At 53.0% G+C, this 25,071-nt stretch overlaps 2 protein-coding genes and 1 long non-coding RNA gene across 3 annotated transcripts; 2 read left to right on the forward strand and 1 right to left on the reverse strand.

Moving 5' to 3' along the window:
- The first annotated feature begins 1,846 nt into the window (after positions 1–1,846).
- Positions 1,847–8,085, forward strand: PROM2 (prominin 2). The gene is made up of 23 exons (XM_049830979.1): positions 1,847–2,063; positions 2,291–2,340; positions 2,464–2,666; positions 2,786–2,906; positions 3,106–3,169; positions 3,255–3,344; positions 3,450–3,649; positions 3,727–3,801; positions 3,888–3,951; positions 4,068–4,227; positions 4,353–4,505; positions 4,866–4,989; positions 5,515–5,606; positions 5,692–5,776; positions 5,901–6,047; positions 6,166–6,237; positions 6,313–6,405; positions 6,517–6,570; positions 6,981–7,061; positions 7,275–7,343; positions 7,499–7,588; positions 7,802–7,908; positions 8,022–8,085. Exons 1-23 carry the CDS (start codon positions 1,847–1,849, stop codon positions 8,083–8,085), a joined length of 2,475 nt encoding a protein of 824 aa, XP_049686936.1.
- Positions 8,086–11,723: 3,638 nt separating this feature from the next.
- LOC126051613 (uncharacterized) lies at positions 11,724–21,437 on the reverse strand. Its single transcript, XR_007509846.1, has 3 exons — positions 19,001–21,437; positions 13,387–13,529; positions 11,724–12,928 (listed from the first exon to the last, which is right to left on the reverse strand). It is a non-coding gene; the product is annotated as an uncharacterized LOC126051613 (long non-coding RNA).
- On the forward strand, positions 18,249–23,709 carry PRNP (prion protein). The gene is made up of 2 exons (XM_049831068.1): positions 18,249–18,415; positions 21,454–23,709. Exon 2 carries the CDS (start codon positions 21,456–21,458, stop codon positions 22,248–22,250), a length of 795 nt encoding a protein of 264 aa, XP_049687025.1. The 5' UTR covers positions 18,249–18,415; positions 21,454–21,455; the 3' UTR covers positions 22,251–23,709.
- Positions 23,710–25,071: the final 1,362 nt, after the last annotated feature.

Raw genomic sequence — 25,071 nt, forward strand, 5'->3', positions numbered from 1 at the left:
CACTGTCCCAGTACCAGCACCAGCACCGTGGTTCACCCCAGCACCGACATCACAGCCCCAGGACTGGCATCCCCACCCTGTGCCAGCACTGGTACCAGCATCCCTGCCTTGGTACCAGCATGCCCACCCTATGCTCGTACTGGTACTCCCAGTACCAGCATCCCCCATCCCACTAGGAGCAACCCCCACAAGTACCACCTGCGGACCCCCACTAAGGCTCACCATGGCCACACAGTACCGGTACAGTTCCACCATAGCTGGGAGCAGCAGTTGCCCCTTGGGACAGAAAGGGCGAGGACAAAAACAACTCAAAAATACCCCAGACCCTTCCATCCTCGTCTCTGAGGCAGGACGGGGCAGCACACATGTGTCGGCATCGCAGGGTCACCGGTGCCGGCCCCATCCCTTCCCCTCGGACACGAAAATCACCTCCCCCAAAAAATATCATTGTTGGGATGGGAAATTGTGGGCAGGGGGAACCATCATAGGGATGGGAAATCATTGTGGTGATGGGATATCGTCGTGGGGATGGGAAATCATTTTGGGGATGGGATATCATCGTGGGGATGGGAAATCATCATGGGGATGGGATATCATCACCAGCATCACCATAACCGCCCCAGTAGCAGCATGAGTGGCCAGGGCTCCTTTGCCATACGCAGACACATATTCATATATATATATATATATATAAAAATATATATGTACCATGCACGTAATTGCTTTTCAACCTCCACGCTTTCCTGGCCCTGGGAGTTTTGTCCTGGGATGGGGACTCAGCCAAGCCAGGGCAGGATTTTCCAGTCCATGGCATCTCATTCCCAAGAGGGTGGCGGGGAGCAGCACCCTGTGCCCAGCCTGGAAAGATGCTGCTAGCATCTCCAGCTGGGAGAAAAGCCCCTTTTCCAGAGGGAGGAAAACCACATGGATTAGCATCAACGCCAGGAGGACAGAGGCGTCAGCAGCTGGTGGTGAGGAAGGGCCGGCTTGACTCGCCCGGCTGAGCAGGGGGCCCAGCTCTCAGGGCGCCCTGCGGCTGTCTGGGGACACGGGGGCTGCTCCCTCCGCACCAGGGAAATCAGGTTGAACCTCCCTCATTTCCAGCCAACCCTGTAATTAGTGCTCAGCCCATGCTGGCGAGCAGGATCCTGCTCTGGGAAGGAGCCGCGGCTGCCTCGGGGTGTGAGGCAGGGACCGGCTGAGCCCAGAAAATTCATCTCACACCTGGCTGACAAGCGGACATTGCTAGCCAGGGCTTGCTGTGCCTCTCCATGTGTGTCCCCCCGTTTTCCCTTCTTCCCAGCCCATTGCTACCCTGAGTCTCAGGATGCTTTTGCAAAGGGTGATCCTGCTCTGCATGGACCCTGTCTGTGGACGTGGATCCATCTGCAAGGGCTTTTCCACCCCCCAAGTGATGTCCAAATCCCAGACCCCTCCTTCCAAGGTGGCTGCGGTGGGGACGAGCACCCTCCAGCCCAAGAACAGGGGGTTCATCGCCACCTGGCCCTCTCCCCAAAATCCTGGAGGGGCTTTGCCACCCGTTTTGGGAACGGCCTTGACCGTGGGGATCCCGCAGCAGTGACTCAGGGATGCCAGGGGTTGCGAAACAGGCCTGGGATGATTTGGGAGACGCCTCCACGCAGCCCCACCAAGCCCAGCCGCCCCAGGGAGCCCGTCGGGGGAACAAGCCACGGCAGCGTCTGGGCTTTGCGCGGCGGCCGACCCGTCAGGCAGGTTTCCCGGAGCAGCGAGCCGAGACGGAGAGAGCCATCCGGGGCCGGGCATGCCCCTCTGCCCGCTCACCGGCTGACAGAGCCCCCCCGGCTCTCTCCCCACCGCCGAAGCCATGCGGGCAGCTGGGTTGCTGCTGGCTTGGGTGCTGCTGCGTCCCGCCAGCACCCAGCAGTGCCACCTTGCCAGCCCCGGCGGCGTCCTCCGCTTCACCGACAGGCATGCTGAGATTCGGGTGCCGGCGCTGCACCGGGTACCCAGCTCGCTTGATCCTCTCTACGGCCTCGTCCGGCGCTGCCTGGACCTCATCCAGCAAAACCCCCTGCCCACAGGTGAGCCCCAAGATGGGGAGCTGGGACCCCATTGCCACGGGTCCCAAGACCACCGGGGTTTTGCAATACCTGGAGCCGGCTGCAATCCCCACGTCCAGAGCTGCTCCGGGGGGTCTGAGCCACCTCATGGAGGGGGATGCTGACTCCATCCCGGCCTCGCTGCCTGGGGAGGGCTGGGCGTGCATCAAGCGGGACTTCTTTTACCGGTGCCGCGGTTTCTTTCGCAGAGCTGCTCAGGGCGGCCCTGAACGACCCCGGCTCGGTGCAGACATTGCAGGTGAGCCAGGACGTGGGGTGGGGAATCCCACGGGGATGGCATCCGCTCGGGATGGGGCACCTGGGCACATGCGGAACCCCAAGCTGGGTGCATTGGTGCCAACCGGACTCTCCCATCACATAGGTGGTGCAGTATGAGCTGGGTTATGTCATCTGCGCCGCGGTGGCTCTGCTCTTCACCGTGGCTGTGCCAGTGGCCGGGATGTGCTTCTGCTACTGCCGGAGCCGCCGGCGGTGTGGAGGCCGCCTGCGTGCCCACCGGCGCTCGCTGGGCTGCCGTCGCCACTGCCTGCTAGCCTGCCTGTCCCTCACCTCCCTCGTCATCCTGTGAGTCCCCCAAAGCACCCCGTGAACTGGCCCCCCTCACCCCGGGGCAGGGAACCGTGTTCTATGCGTCCGGGACGCTCTGCCGGGCTGCCCCATCACCGCCTGCTCGTCCCCGGCAGGACCAGCGTCGTCTGTGCCTTCGTCACCAGCCAGCGGGTGAAGGGGCAGATGGAGCCGGGGCTGGGGGCCGTGCCGGCCACCCTGCGCACCCTGCGGCAGCACATCGCCAACGTCCCCCAGGTGGGTCCTCCACCAGCTTCCCCCCCGGCGTGGGGTGCAGCCCAGGGGTGGCCGCGTTTCCTTCATGGAGTAGTCTGGGAGGCGAGAGGAGGTGGTGCATTAAAATGCGCATTAAAAGTGTATTTTGAATGGCAATGTGGGCCTTCCTACCCTCCCGGTGGCTGCTACCCCCGGCCAATCGTCTCCTCTCTTCTGGCAGGGCGTGCAGATGGTGGTAGACCAGTTCGAGGTGCCTCGACAGCAGATAATCTCCGACCTGGGTGGTAAGCGCCGCGCCGGGCACTGGTGGGCACCCACCTGAGCTTCCCACCGGGATGAAATGCTGACAGGGTGCCTGATGCCTTGCAGGGCTCAGCCGGAGCGTGGGGCTCTCCATCCATGCACAGCTGAAGGCGATGACCTACGCGGCACTGGCAGACCTGCAGGACAGGGCTGGAGGTACGGCCGAGCGCAGCTCTCCCCGGGGCCAGTGCCAAAGCCTCGCCGGAGAGCCGGGGCGGCCGAGCGGAGCAGCGTGAACTAGCCCTGGGCTTTCTCTTTAAGACCTACAGACCTCGCTGCACCATTTACAGATTCTCGACAAGACAGCGCGGGCGCTGGCAGCAGCGCGGGCTGAGCTGGAGCCGGCGCTGCGGGAACGGCGTCGGCGCGTGGTCGCGTTGCTGGACGACCCGCGCTGCACCTCCTGCGCCAGCGTCCTGGGCAGGGCGCAGAGCCTGGAGCTGGGTGCCGACTACGGCAAGGTGGGACGGGGTGCTGGTCCCCCACCATCACCCCTCCGGTAGCCCCGAGGCTCATGGGTTACTTCTTCTACTCCAAGGTGCCATCGGTGGAGAAGGTTTTGAAGGCGCTGGCTGGTCTGCCCCGAAGCGACTTTGCGGAGATGATTCGCCAGGTTGGTGGGGTCAGGGTGAAGCAGGGGGGCCCGACACTCACGGGCAGCCCCGGCCGAGCCGCTCAGGACCCCCTCTTTCCTCACAGGGCAATGGCACCTTCAACTCCATCCCAGAGCTGGCCGTGGAGAGGATGGCGCAAGTCATCCAGGGTGAGTGGGACGGCCAGGCTGAGCGGGGACACCCTCTGTGGGGCGAGTCCCAGTTTGGGGACATAGGGTGGGCCGTGGGGACCATCCACCGCTCCAGCATGGCCTCGGCCCCGCAGATCTGCGGGACGAGATGGCCCGCGTGACAGAGAAGGTGCAGTCCATCGCCGATGCCTTCCCCCTCCCCGACTACACCCGGCCCGTCAGCGAAGCCCTGGTGAAGGCGGAGGACAGGAGCCAGCCGTACCTCCGGGAGGTGGAGCGCTTCGAGCGGTACAGGTGACACTGGGGAGCATGAAGGGGTGCGGGGGGTACAGCAGAGATGGGTGCTGAGCCCCCCCTGAGCCCTAGCTGGTGCATCAGCCCCATATCTCGAGGCTGTGCCCTGCTGCTCTTTCCTCCAGGTGGATCGCGGGCACAGTGCTGTGCTCCATCATCCTCCTCATCCTGGCCTGCAACGTGATAGGGATGGCCCTGGGGGCATACGGGCTCTCCAAGCGGGAGGACCCAAGCGACTACGAGTGCCGAGGAGAAGCCGGCGCCAAGTTTCTCCTGGTGTAAGCATCTTTCTGGGTGCTGGAGGGGGCTGTTGCCATCTCACCCCTCCCACCCCCCCAAAAAATAGAAGGGCAAAGCCAAGGGAGGGACCCGGAGCCGGCCGAGTGGAAAGGCTTTTGAAGCCACCGCCTGCGCCGGCGGGTTTGGGAGAAGCTGCTCCTCCCTGGGAGCCGGCAGCTCCCGCGCCCCGGCCCCGCTGCCCGGCACACCCCACTCCCGCGGGCCCTTCCCAGGCAGGCTGGCGTGCCCGGGCGCGGGAGGGAGCCGCAGGGCTGCAGCCGGCCGGGCACGTCCTCACAAGCCTTTCTGCCCGCTCGGGTCTGCAAAGCCGCCGCCGGCGTCTCCTCTCCCTCTTCCAGCGGCGTGGGCCTGGCTTTCCTGTTCTCCTGGCTCCTCATCCTCCTGGTTTTCACCACCTTCCTGGTTGGGGGCAACATCCAGACGCTGGTTTGCAGGAACTGGGTCAACCAGGAGATTTATAAGGTGGGTGGCCACGCATCCACCCATTGCTCTGTAAATCTCTCCTTGCGTGCACCAAAATGCCTCCAAACCGTCTGTGTCCTCCCCCTAAACCCATCCAGAAAAGCCCCATCCTAAACCAGAAGATTAAGTTTAGGATTAGGTTCTTGGATTTGCAGCAGCAGCAGGGAATTGCCCTTGTGCTGTTAAGTTGCGAGGTAACGATGCGACCCCCTGTCCTCTGGTCGTTTGGAGATCCTTGGGGTGCATGCTGCAATGGGGCTGAAAGAGGGATCGGGATTGGGATCAGGGCTCGTCCCATGGCTGTGCACACACAGGCTGCTCTCTGCACAGGGCTGTCCACCGCTTTCCCTCCGAACGCTGCCTGGCGAGGCTCTGCGATGGGGATTGTACAAATAAAGGCAAGATTAGCTCTGGCTGGTATAGGGTACCCCAGGACACACCTGCAAGGGCAGAGGACCCCCCAAAATCATTGCTGGGAATGCCCGCGCCTGACACCGACCCTCTTTTTCCTCCCATTTGGCCCAGTTCATCGACACCCCCGGGAACCTGCCTCCGTCCATGAACCTCACCCGTCAACTCAACCTCAGGAGGGACTCCAACCTCAGCGCCACGTACCGGTGGGTGCTGCAGAAGCCCACCTCTGCCCCTATACATCAGAGGGCTAATCTGGGGTCACGCTGCCAACATCCCTTTACCTTCCAGGGAGTGCAAGAGCGGCGCGGGGCTGTGGGAGGTGCTGCAGCTCGACAGGTCCTACGACCTGGATGAGCATCTAAAAACCCCCAAGGTGAGGGCTGGCTCCAGCCAGAGCTTCTGGTAACAGCATGGGCATGCACAAGCTTTAGTGGGGTTACTGGGATGGAGGTGCCTGGCCCCAACCCTGCAGCATCTCCCACATCTCGCCCCTGCAGTACACGGCCGATTTCCAAAAACGCCTGGGCGACTTCACGGCACGCTTGGGCGATGTGCGGCTCCTCCGCAGCGAGGGCAGGCAGGACCTGGAGACCTTTGCCCGCAGCGGCATGGATGAAGTGGACTATGGGCGCTTCCAAGAGGAGGTGAGGGAATGCTCACGGGGAGCTGGACCTGCTGCAGCAGGCAGGACGTGGCCCAGCCACTCCAGAACTGGCTTCCAGGGTTGGATTTTGGGCAGCTGCCAACTCCACCTTCCCCCAGATGAAAAACCCCGTGGTGCAGACCAGCCTCCCTGGCTTGGCAAGGAGCCTCGAGGGGCTGCAGAAAATGCAGGTGAGCAGCGGGGGCGGGCGGTAGGGGCTGCCTGCGTGCCCGTGGGGACATCCTCACCCTGCTGTCCCCCTGCAGAGGAACGGCACGGTGGCGGGGCGGCTGGCTGCCGAGGCCCGGGCCCTGTGGCAGATGCAAAACTCCACAGTACAATCGCAGGAGGCTTTGGTGGTGAGTCCACGCCGGGCTGGCGGCTCACGGTGCTGCCGGTGTTTTGCCGGTGATGTCCCCATGAAAGGGGTGATGGGACTTTTGCACCCTTCTCACCTCCCTGTCCTGCAGGCAAAGCTGGGGGAAAGCGTCCACTTCCTCTCCCGCTTGGCACCGCACCTCCAGGTAATTGCGCGGTTTCTTCCAGCTCCGAAAAATATGTGGTGCCCTATGGGTCCTGCCTGCCAGTGCCCCAAAAAGCCATTTACAGGGTGATGGGAGAGCCAGGAAAAATGCCACTCAGGGAGGATTGGTCTCCTTTAGATTTGCTGCTGCAAATCAGAAATCTCCCTGCAGCACTCACAGCATTTCAGCATCCCCAGCAGAGCTGTCCCATGGTGTTTAATCTCAACTGCTCCCTACAAGGAGGTTTCTCTGCTCAGGGCAGTCGCCCTTTTCCCTGCTCTCTGGCAATCAGACCCAATTAGAAGCTCAGCACATGCGTGCCACTGCATGTCCTGCTCCCGATGTCCTTAGGGCACCTGTCCTGCTGCTCGGTGCTCTAAGGATGCTCTGCCCTTCCCGTGGTTCCCCAGGAGCGGGTGAAGACGACACTGGCCACCACAGCTTCAGTGGAAGCCCAGCTGCCTGTGCAAGCCCAGCAGATCCTCCGGCAGGTAAACTGGGACTGGATTAGCCCTTGGGGGGTACAAAATTCCCCACGGCCAGAAAGAAAGAGTGCAAATGGGGTGATGCAGAGCGGAAAGGGCACCTGAAGCCTCCAGCCCTCATTTCCAAGCCTGACATTAGCCCAGAGCTGGTTGGAGTGGGGCTGGAGCTGGGCTGGGAAGCACGGCGCCTGCCCTACATGCTGCCTTCTCTCTGCCCAGGAGATTGGCTGCTTCACGAGAAAGGAGCTGCGGTACTTCGCACAGTACCTGAACTGGGTCGGACAGACGGTAGGTGCTCGCCTTCACTGCACGGGGTTCTTTGGGGCCAGGAGCCCCCACAGATGCTGCATGCAAACCCCTCGCCGAGCCAAGGCAGGAGGTAGCAAAATGCATCCCCCTGAGCCAGGAGCGGATTTACGCCTTGTCTCCGCTTCTTGTTCCAGCTGAGGGAGGATGTGGCTTCGTGCCAGCCACTTGCCACAGCTCTGGACAACGGGCGGGTGATCCTGTGTGACCGCATTGCTGACCCCTGGGTAAGGATCCTGTCCCTGTCCCTCCACGGAGGTCTGGTGGGGACCTGCATGGTGCTAATAAGCACGAGTTTGGGGCAGCCGGGGCTGACAGCAGCCCTAACACCCCCCCACACACACACCAGAACCAGCCACCACAAGGCTCCCCAAACCCCTCTAGAGCCTGGGGGCTGCCTCATGCAGCTCAGTAGGGACCCCCGTGCTCTCTCCTTGCAGAATGCTTTCTGGTTCAGCCTGGGATGCTGCACCTTCTTCCTCATCCCCAACATCATCTTTGCCATCAGGCTCACCAAACACTTTCGCCCCATCCGCAACCGGCTCATGTAAGTGGCAGGCATGGCACGGGTCAGCGGGCTGCCTGGGGCGGGAGGACTCGGGGAGCGGAGATGTGGGCTGCTCCTTGACCTCCTGATGTTGTCTGCTTCTCCTCCTGCAGCTCTACAGGTTCAGAGGAGACCTGTCCCTTCCACATCCCCCGTGTCACGGCACTCAAGCTCTAGGACGGGGGTCTGCCGGGTGCAGCAGCGTACCCCACGCCCCAGGAGCTCCCATCAAACTCGTGCCCAAGCGCTGTAGAGCTCCGGGTCCCTCCGACGTCCGACAGAGCTCCGGGTCCCTCCGATGTCTCTTCCTCGGTGTCCTTCAGGGTCTGAGCATCCTTCCCAGGTGCAGGGCGCTCGTCTACGTGCTCTGTGGGGCTCCGGGTCCCTCCGGCGTCTCTTCCTCAGCCATCTTCGGGGTCTGAGCACCCATCAGGGACGCTCCCACAGCCCGGCTGACCCAGGGCACGGGAGAAGGCTCCATGCAACTCTCGCTAACCGCCGGCATACCCCTCGCAGACCCCCCCGCCTCGCAGGGAAGAACGCCCGCCTGCTGCCCCGTGATGCTTCCCCACACCCGGGACCTCCGGGCAGCGGGCACATTAAAGTCCTTCCCAGCCAAACCCGCCGTCGCCTGCTTTGTTTCACGCCCACCGTCTCCCCCATTTTCCACAGGGAACCCGTTCAGACCCTGGGCTGCGGGGGGAGCAGACCTGGCCCGACCCATCCTCATGGCCAGACCAGGCCGGGGACAAGGTCACAGGCCGAGGGGTCTCGGGTGGGGGGGGGGGGGGGCGGCTGAGGAGGCAGAGGGGAAGACCCCGGGGTGATGGATGAGGGGCTTCGCCGGGGCCAGGAAGGCTCCGTGGCTGCTGTGGCTGAGGGGAAGCCACGGCGGGGGGAGCTCTGAGGCCAGGCCCCGAGGAGACGGCTGGGCCTGGGTCTGGCTACGGGGGTCCAGGGCCGCAGGACACCCATTTCCAGCCCCCCACCCCCCGCAAGACCCAACACACATAACCCCACTCCCACTGCAGGGCCTGGGGACACCCCCTCCCTGGCCCTCAGGGTGCTGCTAATTAGAGCTTAATTAGAGGGGGTGGGTATCCCGGGGGCAAAGGTGCAGGTAGTTTCTGGCACCTCCCCCAGGAAGCCCAGTCAAGGCCCTTGACTCCCAGTTTATAGCATCGATGGCTTTACGGTGTGAAATGCTTGCTTTTCGTTCATATCCTTCATTCCCTAATTTCAAAGCACTTTGTCCAACCAGCAAATAATTTATAAAATCTCTACAGAAGTTAGCAGATCAGCCCTTTCCAAGCGAAGGAGGATTTCCCAGTATTTCCCTCACCGAAATACTCTCTGCTTGCTAACCGACAGAGAAATGCCTCATTTTTATGCATTATTAAAAGGCTATTGCTACCCACAGCCAGCAATAATGTGTAAGACACCTGCTTAATGCATTATTTAGGTTATTGCTGCCTCGAGACGGCTGGTTTTACGTAGTGTTTGCCTGCAGAGGTCAGCATTGCAAAGGCTTTTTGCAAAAGAGATTTGGGGAGCTGAGGCCCAAGGGAGGATTTCTGCAGGAACCCCCATGCCCAGGGTTATCCTCAGCCCATCTGGAAACGCTCCAGTGGTGTCATCTGCAAAAATCAGCTTTGGAATGGAGTGGTTTGTGGTCAGAGGAAGGTTGGTGGTGGGGAAAGGCAGGGAGGGGTGTGGAGAAGCGAGGTTGGTACCTGGGAGTCAATCAGAAAATACGTCCATGACTCTTCTGCTCCCAGCTGGGTATATTTTGAAGGCTTACAGTCACGAAATTCTGAGATAATTACAAGGGAAAGGTCTGCCTCATTTTTATAACACACTCTCAACAGTAGTACTACATTTTAAATGAAATAATACCCACTATGTAGTGCAGAAGAACAAAGGGATTATCTACTTAAACGGTAAGTGATATAAATGCAGTAATATTTGTTTACCTGATCCATTGATTGAAAAATGATACAGGTTTGCAAACAAACGAGCTGGATTCAGCTAGCTCTTCTTCCTAAAGTTATTTCTTGTAGCTGGGCCACAATAAATAGCAGCTAAGCACAGAGGTAAGTAATGAATAACAGAGGAATTCAACCCCAAATAGACGTGTTTTATACACGCGCACGGTCACCGCTGCAATATCTCTGTTCCCTGCCTGGGAGGTAGATGGACTAAAAATGTGAGCAGTTGCATCTCTGAGTTAGTAGTAAACCATCAATAAATAATCCTGAAAATTGTCCTAAACCAATTGAAGGGAACTTTATTTTTTAGGAAAAAAAAACCCACCAAAAATGAGGACAAGCTGGTTAATGATTCCTCACCCAAAGCAAGGTCATAGTTTACAATTATCTCCAATCCCTCCCCAAAGGGACCCACTCTCATAGGCTGACACACCTTCCCTCTGCTTGATTACTTGTATTGGTAAATTAGAGACTGAAATTAGCTCATTTCCAGCTCCTGGTTGTGGTCGGGTTGGTTTTTTTTTTTACGAAAAGTGGGTGTATCAGTTTGTCTGGGATCCGTGCTCTGTGCACTTACAAGAACTTAACTAAGCTGGTGTTGATTAAACCACTTCCCTTCTCAAATCCTCCTCTCTTGAAATTCAACTCTTGCGACACCTGACCCAGCACACCTTCCTCGTGCTCTACCTACTGACCTCGAGAAGTGTCTATAATTAATATATACAAGATCAATAATTCAAACGGCTGGAGGGCGGTAGAATTGTCAGCTCTCCCTTGCTGGGTTGGGTCTGTGGTGGAGAGCCAGGAGCTCTGCTGAGCCCAGGTGCAGTTCCCCACCAATACCTATTTCAAGACATAAATTGTTCTTCTCTATTAGCGGAACTAAGGAGAAATGCAGGAAAAGTATTAGCAGCCAATTCTGCCAGAATCAGCCTATTTCTGGAATTAAAATAGCATCCAGGTTTACTATTGTTATTTCATTTCCTTTCTTTTTTTCTCTCCCCATTTTTCAAGGGATGCCAACCCCCTTTTTTCTCCAGAAAAAGGATCCGCAACCTCCTCCATCTGCTTTTCTCATCATTCTCTGAAAACAACTCGAAAAGCTTAAATACAAAACAGCTGCTGTGAAGAGCAGTTCAAAACTTCATTCCCATCCCAGTCCCCAAAACGTTCATTTTAAAGCTATTTGTGCAGGAGAGCTCCAATGATTAGTGAGGGAGCAATAAGACACCAATTCTCAGCTTTATTTCATTTCATCTCAGCCAAAGAGTTGATAATAATAATAATTTCATCAAACTTTCCTTTTCTTTTGAGCAACAGATTACTTAATGAATCCTTAGCAGAATAACCCAAGCTCCCAAACAGGCTACGCTTTGTGAGAAACCAAGTCCCAGAGGCTTTGCTCCAGCTTCCTTTATTTTTAACATGACAAGCTCCTTGGATTATTGATACCACAAAAATATTTTGGACGGCACAGATGTTTCAGGCCAGAATACGGACAATAAAACACCCTGGGAAAAATAAACTGTGTTGTATTATTAGTGCTCATTATTATTTGCTATTTAATGGCTGCGGATGGGGCTTTGCTTGCAGGAAGCCTCCTTGCACTGAGCCCGATGTGAAAGATTTGCCTGGTCCACTCTGGCTCAGGATAAACAGCATGTCCTGACATGCCGCTGCAAATGCAAAACCGATTTCCTCTGGTTTCTGTATTTTGATCATTATTCCCTCCCTAGAGCCTTGCTGGACTTGCTGAGAAATGCACTGAAAAACAAGCCCGGGGCCAAGGTCACTGGAGCTTCTGGGCAAAGGGCACATTAGGGTTGTATAGTTTAACAAGCCGCAGCTTTAGGGATAATTGTAGAGACAAAAAAAAATCTCTTTGCCTGTCACTGGAGCAAAACACCATTGCCCAAGCTGGGGTTTGTCCTCTGGTGCTGGTCCTGCACGTGGGCTCATAGCAAAGTTTTATGTTCATCGTGTTATGAACTATTAACCTCCATCCCCTCGAAGCATTGATAGATAAAATGCTTTGCAGCCTGTACTTGACAACTCTGGTTTTTTTTGCTCTTGGTAGCACAGAGATTGCAGCACCCCCAAGCCCTGAAAAGCCTGTGGGCTTCTTCCCTTGTAATTCAAGCCCTCTGCACAGATTTACCATGACTTTTATTGTCCCAGCTTTCTCTATGCAGGCTGCGAGCCACAGTGTTTGCACTGCATTGGGAGTTGCTTTGGAAAAGTTAAGGAGATAAAATTAAGGAGAAATCCTTTAGGGGAGTTGTTGGCTCTGGCATCTCTGCTCAGTCCCTGAAGCTAGCACACCTCAGGTCCGAACTGTATTAACTAGATGGTCCTATTGTGCATAATCTTCGCTGTTGTTTACAAAAAAATTGCTAGCTGAGGGAAAAAAACCTTATTTCAAAATGCTTCCTTCTCCACACCCCACTGAAAAATCAACTTCCTTATTTATACACAGCCTTCTTTTCTTAAGGTAGCCATTCCGATAGCATAATCTTGGGTCAGAAGCAGGAATATTATCTGGGTTTTTCAATCTCATTGGCTAAAGGCGAGTAAAAAAACCTGAGCCTCATCTGAGTACATCATGCACTTGTACTCCAGTGCAACCACTGTAGAAATACCCTAGGGGAGATGCTACAAATCTGTTTTTCTTAAACACATTTGCAATCTCAGCTGCCTTCAAGCTCCGGCTAAAAAACAGCCATCATTCCTCAAGACAAACCTCTTGGATGATCCCAAGCATTACTTAATTACACCAGCTGAGAGAGAGCGTGCAGCATTTAAGCTAACAACGCCGTTCCTACACCGCTTGCATCCTCTCTGCTCAGTGCCGAGGTAGCCATGGAGATGACTACGGAGAGCATCGTGCCCATGACAACTCTGCATGAGCATCTTGAGCATCTTCAGAGCAGCCTTGTCTCTCCCAGGGCTTCTCCTCACACCAGACAATGATTATTGGCTTGTTCTTGCTCCCACACAGGCGATGGTAAAGCTTTCTCCCATCAGCAGCTCCTCTTCCAAGATAAAAGAGCAGAGAATGAAATATATGGAGCAGATTTGGCATATAATGACTGAATATTTGGTCTATAATGTCTCTTTGGTATATAACGTCAGCCTGATCCTCAGCACAAACTTCATAAAGAGCCTTTTTAATTTGTTGGTTTAGGGGAAAGAAAAGCTCTGGACTAAGCCACACATGGTCTTGGGTTGACATCACAGCTGGAAGATGCTCCAAAATGGACGGTAGGGTGCACATCACATGGGAAACTGTTTCAATAGATTAAAAACCCTAATGGCTAAAAATCCGACCTCATTTCCCCTATGGGCACACATTTCCCAAGCCCATTTCATCTTTGCTTATTCTCATTTACGCCCAGAGAAAAAGGGGATGAAACCACATAAAGCCAGCCCCGGCCCTGGGAACCCTTTATAAGGAGAGAGAGGGATAAAATCGGGATGGAAACGTACTCACCGGCTCAGCTAAGAGGATTTGCACGGCCATTTTGTGATGAGTTGGGTTTAATCATCTCATCCTTGTGGAGCATGTGAGTTAGAAACCAGGTCATGGGGTGCAAAAGCTCGATTCATTCTCACGTGAATAAACAAGGTGAAGACCTGGACCAAAATTACATATATATAAGAAAAATATATACCTGAGTGAAAAAAAGAATACTTCTCCATCTCCAACCTGGTCCTTATTTCAGTCTATTGCTTGACTTTTATTTTAATTAAAAAACAAATAATTGGCTGTACTTCCTGGGGTTCAGCTTTCCCCATCTCATCCCACAGACCCTTTTCCCACTGGGAAAACTGATTTCTTCTGCCCCTTTCCCAACACAAGCCAGCCAGGAATCCGTAGGGAGCCCCAAGGCCTGCAGTGTTACCCCTCCACCCATCACATCTCCAAAAGCAGCAGCTCCTGCCCGCAGCTCCACTTGGGGAATACAACATTTAAATGTCAGCCGGGATTTTGGCACGCTTCTACAAGGTCTCGGCACGCAGCTGACGCATTCTGGCATAGGAGCAATTCTCCAAAGTGGGATCCGAGGCTGGCATGGATGATTGATGTAAAAACGATGAAAATGGGAGCACCTTTGCCCATCCTGGGTGTGCCCCGGTTTATTTTTAAGAAGGTGACCTCAGCGCAGCCACGTTATGTCATGCAACGTGCTTACGCTGCTACTCTGATCTCGGAAAGTCTTCCGAGGGGATTGCAAGTTAAAAATAAATGAGGGAGAGGCAAAGGAAAGCCTCCCGGTGAGTCATATATTATGAGCCCTGCTGCGAGGAAAAAAAAATACAGATATTCAGCTTTTCCTGCAAAGGAGCCAGCTGGTGGGTACTGCACCGCTCAGGGAAGTTTACGGGAAGCTGGATTAGAGCATTGCTGGGAAGGTATTTGTTCCTGCAGCTTTACGGAGGGGCATCGTGTTTTAAGAGCACAAATGCCAGGCTGTCCTCGTCTGTCTGAAAAACAAGAGATTTATTGATATCAAAGGACATAACGAGCCCTTTCTGCAAAGGGTTACAGCTCTTCCCCTTGCTCGTTCTCTTGGACACAGCAGGGAATTGTTCAGCCCAGAGGCACAAACCCTCGTGTCCCACAGTGGCTGCTCCCAAGGCACAGGGGCAAGTTATTTTTAAACCAAATGCTGGGCTGAAACCAAATTGGACAGCAAATATCTACCTCGAACAAGAGTGACTTACTTCTCCCATTTCCCATAAACTAATCCAGCTGGGAGCAGGGAGGCTCATATACCCAAACTTGATTTATTTTTTTCTCCCCTTCAAAGCACTTTTATTATCAGTGCTTATTCCAGGATAAAAAAGTATGTCCAAAAAAGGCATTTGGTTTTATTTTTAATAAAGGTTATTATTTTACCTTCTAGCACACCTGAGTGATGCCACCAACCCTGGGAGGGGTGGAAGGCACATTTTTGGGAGCTGTGTCCCATGCAGGTTATCTTCTAAAGAAGCAGTGCCTCATTGGGAAGGCATCAGCCTGCGGCCAGGGAGGGTCCGGGTCCCTCCCATCCGTAAGGAGCTTACGTGTGTCCCTGCCTGGAATAGCAGGTAGCACATGAGCAAACGTTATTACACTCCTAATCAGATTGTAGCAGCTGGATGAACGTTTACAGCCTTTATTAAGACAGTTGTCTAAGAGTAAAGAGAAGGAGGGTGTGTACCGCCTCTGATATTTTATATTTCAGTTGCTGCTTCGTGCAGAAGAGAAATACGTATTAAATTACTTTGGCTAATCTGCTTCCTCAAGGATCTAGCTTTGTCTTTGAAACACAGCAAGAAAAAGACTTGCCTTATTTGCTGTTTCCCCCCCCAAAAAACCACCTTTCAATAGTCTCTCACTGGAGCCTCCCACCAGCAGGCAGGTGCCGGCAGGATCCTGTTGCCTGTGAGTCACATCTGCCCATAGATCGCGTTGCAAAAAGACATCACTGGCGAGGAAAGCTGGTCAGCGTGGTGGGGACAAACTCCTCCCCAGCATCACGGCTGCAATGAGTCTCATTTACTAAAGCAGTCATAAACTGACCTATTTTTTCCATGCCAGCTTTGCGCTCCTTGGCTTTGCAACAGAGCTGCATCTGGCAAAAAAAAAAAAACCCTCCTGGAAGCACCATGAGATGCAGCATGGAAAGTTTGGGTTGCTTGCTTTTCCCACCTCGATGGTTCCTCTCCTGGCACGTTGCTCGTGCCCTTACGTGCCTCCGGGATTAGGAACTTGCTGGATTTCCCCTCCCCACCATCGTGGGTTGCGTAACTGATGATACTCTGGAAGTGTGTGTATTTAATGTCCTGCTCCTGCCAGTTTTGCCTCCTGGCCCGTTTCTGTCCATGGCAAAAGGCTAAAAATTTATACAGTCTTTTCCTCTCGGAAGGGAGCTGCCCTTCCTGGGGTCTGCAGGGCCGCAAGCCCTGGCATAGCTTTACCCCATGCGTGCAATGAAGCCCTCGCCACCAAAGAAAATGCAAAATACCCTAATAAGGCTTCGATTTTTTAATTACACACTGGCATGGGAAAATAACAGCCTGACTGAGCAGCATCTCTCCTTTTGGCTGGGAAGCAAGCACCCCAGCGCTTTCCTTCCCTGCGCTGCCGTCACCCCGTTTATACCCCAAATTGCATTTTCCCTGTTCTCATCCAGGTAGGAACCAAATATTACCGAGGCATCTGGTTCCCAAGAAAAATCCAAGGTAGAGGAGTTCTACTTAAAAAAGACTATTCTGTGGTGAGACCAGAAAACAAACCAAGTTCTGCAAAATGCATTTCATGAACCTTCCGAACGCAGCACTTATTTTCACTTATTTTTTGCCTTTGGAGCCTTTAAAGAGGTTTCCTGATGAGCTAAGCATGATTTTAGATGGGGTGAGCTTGAGCCCAGAATTTTTGCCTGCTCCAGAGTGTGACATCGGAATGGGGACAGGCTGTGGGACTTTATCCCTACCTCCAAACCCAACCAAATTACCCCCAAACCCCAGTAAGTCTCCCACAAACTATTTTAATGCCTTACCCTGCCTTTGCAAGCTGTGGCTAATTCTCCAAGCAGTCCAGACTTATGTGAATAAAAGCGTTTTGCATGAATTGAAGAAAAAAACCAAACCATCAATGAGAAGCAATGAAGCAGGGTCAGATGAACTCGGGTCCTTTGCCAGCTCATCATTAAACCAAAGTCAGCGTTTTCCATTTGTTACAAGAAAAACCCATCCCATTAATGCTTTCTAACCTGGCATGAACCTCCATCAGACTTAACTCCCATTATTTCTCCGTCCCCTGTCATTGCCTGAGCTGCGGCTGAAAAGGGGCCAAACCTCCAGCGGAGATCAATGCAGCTCTTGGTTTGCTGCTGGGAGAAATTTTGCTCTGAGATGCTAAAGAAACCATGTGGCAAATGGCTCTGTTAAATAGATGCTGTGGATATACTGGTTTGGGTGCTTTTAGCACTGCTAACTTCCACAATAAATGAAAAATGAATTAATAGCCAATAGGCTGCTCCTGCTTGATTTGCAGCTGGGATCTGACAGAGTTTCTATATTTCCCCAAACAAGACCAGAACTTCCTCTGAAATATATTATTAAGGAAAAATCCTGATTTTTAGAAGCCATGGATGAATTCATCCCAACCATCCCATTCCCGGTGCTGTATTTCTTTCTTTCCCTGGCTTTGTTCAGCTAGCCCACTGAAGAGTATTTGAACCAAAGCAAGGGAATCGGGAGCCATCTGTGCATTCACAAGAGGAATAAGTATGCCTGTGTATTGCAGGAGAGAGCTTCAACAGGCTCGCTGACCTTAATCCTGCCCCTGTTTTTTAATTTTCTCCTCCAGAAATTAATATGCATGTCTCCCCAGTGCAGCCAAAGTGCCCAGCACAACCCATTTCCCTGCCAGACAAAAATTATATATTTTTTTTAACGTAATCCAAGCAGATGGATAAACAAGCGTATGGAGCATCAGGGTGGAAATCCTCTTTATGGCCAGATGTGCTCTGTGGTCCAGGGGCAGGAGCATCTGGCTGTACCTGGGCTGGCTATTTCGGGCAGCAAAACCTCAGGAGGGTTTTGGCTATATTGCGTGATTGTGCAAAATCAGTCTCAATGCAATTAGTTTCAAGCTTCATTTGCGTCTCCCAACCACCATGCAAACATCCGGGGTTGCTCTGGCTTCAACCCATTTATTATAGACCATTCTAATCCTAAAGGATGGGAATAACTCCCCATCCCGGTCTTTAGGTCTCTACAGCCACGCATACCCTTGCCCTCTAAAAAAACAGTGCTGTAAAAGCCCCAGCTTGCCACTAGCATCCCATATAATTTTTAATTGCCTTCTGTGGCATTTCCTCCCATTAAATATCGGAGTACCTCAACATAAAGCATGACCGCTCTGTGCAGGAGTGAGTGAGTTTTACTCCTTTGGAGCAAGACAAACTCAGAACAGATTCATCCTTTTCCCTGTAGGTCTGAGTCTATTTTATTTTTCTGCCCATCAACGTGCAGAGCATCTATTTCACAGGATAATGGATTTGGAGCTGCAGCTGGCAAGTGCTAAAAGCATCTTTTCCTCTCCCAGAGCCCTGACCCCGAGATTTCCGGGTGAGCCCCAAACCCTGCCGATCCCATCGGTATTTCTTGAATAAACCATCCAAGCGCTGCAATTTTCCAAGATTTCCAAGCCGGCCCCAAACCCTGCCGATCCCATCGATATTTCTTGAATAAACCATCCAAACGCTGCAATCTTCCAGCCACCCGTTTGGTCACCGGCGTTGCCTTCCACGCCGGTATCTGCTGGGAGGGACGATGGGGGAGTCACCCCAAATTTTGCGGGGTGCCGGCTGCAGTATTCCCGAGAGAAAGAAGACGCATGCTGGCCAGGCTGTGCAGGGTTGGGCTGCGCAGAAGCCAGCTCCTCCCTCTCGCTATTTATTCCTCCCCGTAGCTCTGCGGCCGAGGCTGAATCACCCCGAACCGAGCAAGCAACGGGCTCCCAGCTGGTGAGTGTCGGGGAAATGGGACGTGGGGGCTTCGGGTGGGATGAAGCCAGAGGCGAGGGGGCTTTTAACACCGAGCAGCATCACAGGGGATGAGGGGGCTGCCTCCTCTCCCCACCATCACCGCCTAAAAATAGACATTCCCAGCTCCGAAGGCGAGCGTCCTCCTTAAAAGCAGAGCCCTGCTTCTCGCCCAGCGCTTGTTTACTCAGGGCTGATTCAAAGCTATTGCTGGTGGGGAAATTTCCCCCCGCCCACCCCAAGGAGCTACCTGGAGGGTTTTGTTCTTTCCCACAGCTCCCAGCGGCCCAGGACTGTGCTCCCCCATTATATGGGGAGTTAAAAAAAAATGAGGGGTGTGTGTGTGGGATTTCTAAAAACTAGGGGTGGCATTTTGAGAAAGCAAACTGCCAGCTGCATCCCCCCTTCCCCATAGCCCCAGCCCTGATTTTTCACCCCCCCATGAGTCAGGACTTTCCCAGCATCGCCAGGAGGGTCCGGACACCCCCATTGCAGAGCATCTTCCCACCCTCCTCACCACATCGCTTCTTCCCCACCTCCCTTCATTTCTTCTCTGCCCTCAGGCACCTTAACAAGGTTATTTCCGCAGTTATTTTGGCACCAGGGTGTTGGTTTTCCTCTCCAAACCGAAGCCGCCTTCTTGCCAGCCCAGCGCACATAATTGCTGCTTGCGATTGCTCCTCACATCCTCCATTTTCCGCTTCCCCCTCTGCCCTGAAGGAGCGCCGGGCTTCCTCTGGTTCTCCAACACAAGGGCAGACATAAATTGCTCCGATATAAATCACCTGAATTAATTTCTCATTGCCTACGTTCACCTGCAGAGAGGGAAAACTGGGGAGGAAAGTTAAAAAGAGTCAGGAAAAAATACCTGCGAGGCCATTCGATAATATAATTTAATAATAATATTACGTCACACCGTAAATATTATTTCCAAGCAGAGGGAACCCAGCTCCAAACCAGAGGAAGCGGCTCCCTGGTCCCCATTGCACGCAGGGGATTTGGGCCAGCGACCGCATTTATTCAGGGTGAATCTCAGCTGCCTGAGGACCTGGGTAATTAGCAGCACAAACACGAATAAGCCTTCGCCCTGTTTATCCGAGCTCGTCTCTGCAAAGGCAATTAGAGGAACAGGTTGGTGCTGCCAGGCCAGAATATCCTCCGGGACTTTGCCATAACCTGGTTTCATCCAGGGGCTGATTTTTTCCCCCCTTGCAACTCACTGTGGGGAGTCACACATCTTAAAAAAAAATAATACTTGCCAATTTGCTGCTTTTTTCCCCTATTTCCTATTTTTTTTTGAGTGCCCAAAGAGCGTTCGCCCATCCGAGTTTTTGCCATGTCTTTCAGCTATTTTTAACCCCCCTGATCTCATCCTTGCTCACTCCCAGCGGGTGGGGGCTGCAGGGCGAGGGAGGCAGCAAATCTGCTCGAAAGCGGGCGTCTTGCACCCAATTTTTTTACAAGACGGTGCCAAGCAGCCAACCTGAGCCTGGCTTTCCTCCCCATCACAAAGGACAGGCTCTTGCATCTTCCCTGCTCTTTTAGTTAAGCCCTTTGCCAACCGTCCCAACCAAAACACTGACATTAAAGGACCTTCACTCAAACATTTCCTGACATAAGACCAGATTTTGGGGGGAGGTGGAGGAAAGAAAGAGCATCAGTGTCTGAACCCAAGGAGAGATTAATTTGCTTTTTATGGACCATAAAACTACAGCTAACGTGCAACAGAAGAATTTCTGGCTTAAACAGGGGTTTGTCCTGCCTGTTTGTGCTGTTAAGGGCGGTACGTCTTGAGAGACCATCATCTCTTTTCTGCATTGAACTTATCTCTGGGCTGAGCGCCGACTCTTAAGGAAGCTGGTCCATTAGTTGCTTAAAAAACCCCACTCCAGACCCATACCTTAATTGTTTCTTGCTGTAATGTGAGCCAGAAAGAACATCCAAAGCATCCAAGGATGCTGCGAAATGCCTACCCACGCTTTGCTGGGAATGTTTCGCTCTCCCTCCCCCCCAGCATCCTGGCATGTACAGGGGAATTTTGGGGATTGCTCAGCCACGGGCAGGATAGAAAAAAACCTTTGCTATTGCTGGGCTCGCATATTAAACATGAGGGTCACAGTAATGCAGCGCTCCTCGGCGTTGCGGGGAGGAATCCGAAGGGATTTTGCAGCTTGCGAGGTGTTTTCCAAAGGTCTTTCCAAAGGATTTGCAGACCTGATGTGTATTACACATGCTGGATTATACACAGGGTGAGAAACGGCTCATTAAAATGGGATTGCATCCTTGCCAGCCCACCAGCTAACGTAGGAGACGCCTGGCATGCCCCTGGGATGCCAGCAGCAAAACACTGAGCCAGCAGTTATTTGCAAACACATTAAACTAGCAAAATGCTGCTCTTCAGTTAAGGCCTGTTGCACATCAACAGGCACTTGGGCAAAACATGCTGAATTTTATTCTCTGGGAAAAAAACAACCTCCGGGACAAGGCGAGGCACTGCCTTCCTTGCAGCCCTGGGTAACCAAAAGCTTTGAGTCTGGGCTGAATCTGTTCATAGCCATCAATCCTTGCACAGCAGAAATCTCATTTATATAATCTGATTGGATAGAGCAGGTTTGGTAAGTGGATTTTTACCTCCCAACCAAGTGAAGCATTTTTCCCAAAAGCTTTTCTTTCACTACTTAAAATTGCCATTACTAGCAGACGACCTGTTGGGGAGCTGGGGGATGCATGCAGACATATATATACAGATATATACGTGTGTGTGTATTAAAAAAAATCATATATATATATAAAAAATATTTTAAAATATATATATAAAAATAAGGGGGATTGGGAAGGATAAATATGCATTTAAGTCCAAAGCTCTTTGTTCTGCAGCTGGATTAAAGGGGACGATATGTGTTTTATACGATGCATAAGTAAGGGAGTCTAAAGCCTGTGATGCTCGTGGCAGCGCGGATGCAGGGGCTGTGGGGTCTCTGCCTCCTGCCCGTAACACTCCCTGTCCTTGTGTCCCGCAGCCATGGCCAGGCTCCTCGTCACCTGCTGCCTGGTGGCCCTGTTCCTCGGCGCCTTCACCGACGTCGCCTTCTCCAAGAAGGGCAAAGGCAAACCCAGCGGAGGAGGCTGGGGAACGGGGAGCCACCGCCAGCCCAGCTACCCCCGCCAGCCCGGCTACCCCCAAAATCCCGGCTACCCCCACAACCCCGGCTACCCCCATAACCCCAGCTACCCCCACAACCCAGGGTACCCCCACAACCCCGGCTACCCCCACAACCCCGGCTGGGGACAGGGTTACAACCCATCCAGCGGAGGAACCTACCACAACCAAAAGCCATGGAAACCCCCCAAATCCAAGACCAACCTCAAGCACGTGGCCGGGGCGGCGGCGGCGGGCGCCGTGGTGGGAGGTTTGGGGGGCTACGCCATGGGACGCGTCATGTCGGGGATGCACTATCGCTTCGACAGCCCCGATGAGTACCGATGGTGGAACGAAAACTCGGCGCGTTACCCCAACCAGGTTTACTACCGGGATTACAGCAGCCCCGTCTCGCAGGACGTCTTCGTCGCCGACTGCTTTAACATCACGGTGACCGAATACAACATCGGACCCGCCGCCAAGAAGAACGCCTCGGAGGCTGGCTCGGCGGTGAACCAAACGGAGACGGAGCTGGAGACCAAGGTGGTGACGAAGGTGATCCGGGAGATGTGCATCCAGCAGTACCGCGAGTACCGCCTGGCCTCCGGCATACGGCTGCATCTCGCCGATGCCTCCCTCGCCGCCCTCCTCCTCCTCACCCTCTTCGCCATGCACTGACGTGCCCCGGATCCCACGGCTTCAAAATGTCACCCGTGTCCCCGTGGGGACCCCCCCGAACCCCCTCTGTTCTTGCTTGCGGTCATCTTTGGTGAAGAGCCCTTGGGGCGCATGGGCGCCGACGCTCCCCATCGCCTCCCCGGAGGCTCCGGTTTAGGCGACCACATGAAAATTTCACTCTCTGCCCCAAACGCGTCCCCGGCGTGGCAGGACAGTGATGGAGCTAGTTGCCCAAAAAAATGGCCTTCACCACTTCCTCCTCCTCAGGGCCACCCCGAGAGGGACCAGGCAGAGAGGAACTCGGCCGGTCCTTGGCACCCCTGCAAGAGCGTTTCCGAAAATCCTCTTTGCTAACAAGCAGGGTTTTACCTAATCCCCTTAGTCCCACTGCCACCAAAAACTCTTTCCCTGAGGCACACTGCAGCGTTGCACCCGAGCACCTATCTACCCCACAGGGGTTTTAGAAAGGTCAGATATGGGTTTTTCAAGCAAGAAGCTGACAGGTCGCGAATTTAACCCTTTAATCCTAAAACCCACCCTGCCTCCTGTACATACGGACCTGCCCACTCTGCACCTTGCATGCTGCAAATACCTCCTGCAGCAATCCACAAAAATAAAGTGATTTTTTTTTTTTTTTTTTTTTTCCCTGCAGCGAGGCTGAAGCCCCGGCCGGGTTTTTGTTGACCCCCCGTGCCGCTTTGCTTTTGGTTGAGCCTCACTCTTTCTTAGCCTATCTAAAGGCAAAAAGTGCTGCTGAATGCCCCCAAAAACCCCAAAGTGGTAACGCTTGGTGTGTTACGGCCAGAGAAAAAGCTATTTTGGATGCGCTATAGGTGACAAGTCACAGTCACACTTCAGCACCATGATTTAGAGGATGTTAAAATACAGCAAAAAGGATGCTTGAGGCGGGGTGGGGGAGGCAGTGTCAAACACGTAGCAAGAGACTTAAATCAGCTAAATCAGATGGTTACGGCAAACAGCGTCAGGAAAACCAAGCCTGAGGGATGGGAGGTGCTTAAAACAACATCTTTTGCAAGCAATTTGTGGAAGCGGTGGGTGAAACTCTTGCTCCTCGTGTTTGGGTCGATGCTGGGTTGTGTGTAACTTGTAGCATCTGTAAAGTTGCGCTTGCTCAACCGGTTGCCCCGAGTTATATTTAACATCTCTTGTGTATTTTTATTGCAAGGCACTGAATGACACCATCCTAAATGATTTTTCGCATTGGTGTAAGCTAAATGAAGAGAGAGATATATATATATATGTATAAAAAAATATCGAGAAAAGAAATCTTTCAGGATATTCACCGGAAAAGCAGGGCTTTGCGGTAACTCGTACTTTGTGATACACGAATGTTTTGTAAAACTGTAACGGTGCATGCACAAAAATTGCCGTTCCGTTACTTTTCTAAGTGTTCGACGTCTGGTACAAATTAAAACAGATAAAGCCAAGATGCACATCAGCCTTCTTCGTGCAAACAGCTCTCGCCCATCCCTGCTGCGCTGCAGACAGAAGTGGCATTTTTTGCCCTGTGTCTCCCTGCCTCCCCAGCCCGTGGGTGCCTTTGCTCCCTTTCAGCACTAAATTTGGCCTAAACCCCACAATTTCAGTTAACCTTTTCTCCTCCCCTGCTCCCACTAATGGTATTGCTACCATCCAACAAGTACTGTCTAATAAAGTCAATGCGCTGGTTGGGGCCATAGAAAGTCTTTCCCCATAGAAAGTCAACACCCTTGTATTTACTCCATCTATTTTCTTTCTAATAAAAGAGTTTTTACATTTGCTGTTTCAGTGGCATTAAGCCCGATGAACTTCATGTGAAATCCTACTTAATGTTGCCAGAATTCCAAATCTCCCCAGTACCTAAACCAGCACCACTGTTAGATGACTCAGACTATAGCAAAGGTTAAAAATTACAATTAAAAAGATGGAAGAGTTGGACCCTTCAGCCAGACAATGCTTTAATTTTAAGCTCAAGACCAAGCCTTGGACCCGTTTGCGCTGCAAACCCCCTTGCCCACAAGGATGCTAAAGAACTTGGTCTTTAAGCGGTGCTCCAGGTAAATCCCAAATGTGACTCATTTGCATACTTTTGGCAGAAAAATAAAGGAAAAAAACTCTTCAGCACAAAATAGATGACTATGCCCGCATACAAGCGGCTTGCTTGCAAAGAGGAAACCCTAAGAGGTCCGTAACAGGGATCCAGAGCTCCTGTAGGTGCTTGGAAAGAGCAAAATAAAAGCGCTTTTTTTTTTTTTGCTTGAAATTGGCTACTGGGCATCACCACGTTACCCCTGAATATTGGTAAGAGGAGCAGCAAGTGGGGAGTGGGACAAAAATACAGATGGCAGGCAGGGTTTAGTATTGGGAGCTAGTTTCCGAAATGAGGAAAATAAATATAAAAAGTAAGGATCCCCCACTTCACATCTTCCCCGCGCAAAAGCAATTTAAAAAATTGTGGTGGAAAGGAGGATTTGGGGAATAAAAAGCCCCCGTGAGGTTATTGGGTCTGTCCTAAGCATCCCTATGGCCACTGCTCATCCTAGGCCAGCTCAGCATCCAACTGCACCCCAAAAGCTCTCCAGCTCCAAACTTTACTGGGACATTTTCTTTAGGATGTTATTTTGCCCTAAATACTCATGACCAAATATCTGAGGCTTTTCCCCCTGTCATTTAAAGGGGGGGGACAAGTAAATGCAAAACCCCCAAAGCCCCCAGCTCTGCTGCCCTGCAGGGAAAACTGCTCCACCCGTCCCCAAGCTACAGCGGGGACTCCGCTGGTCAGGGCTATGGGGAGCTTTATACAACCCTTTTTATTAATTAA

The sequence above is a fragment of the Accipiter gentilis genome, chromosome 28 (genome assembly GCF_929443795.1).
Source record: "Accipiter gentilis chromosome 28, bAccGen1.1, whole genome shotgun sequence".
In the NCBI taxonomy this organism is placed as follows: domain Eukaryota; kingdom Metazoa; phylum Chordata; class Aves; order Accipitriformes; family Accipitridae; genus Astur; species Astur gentilis.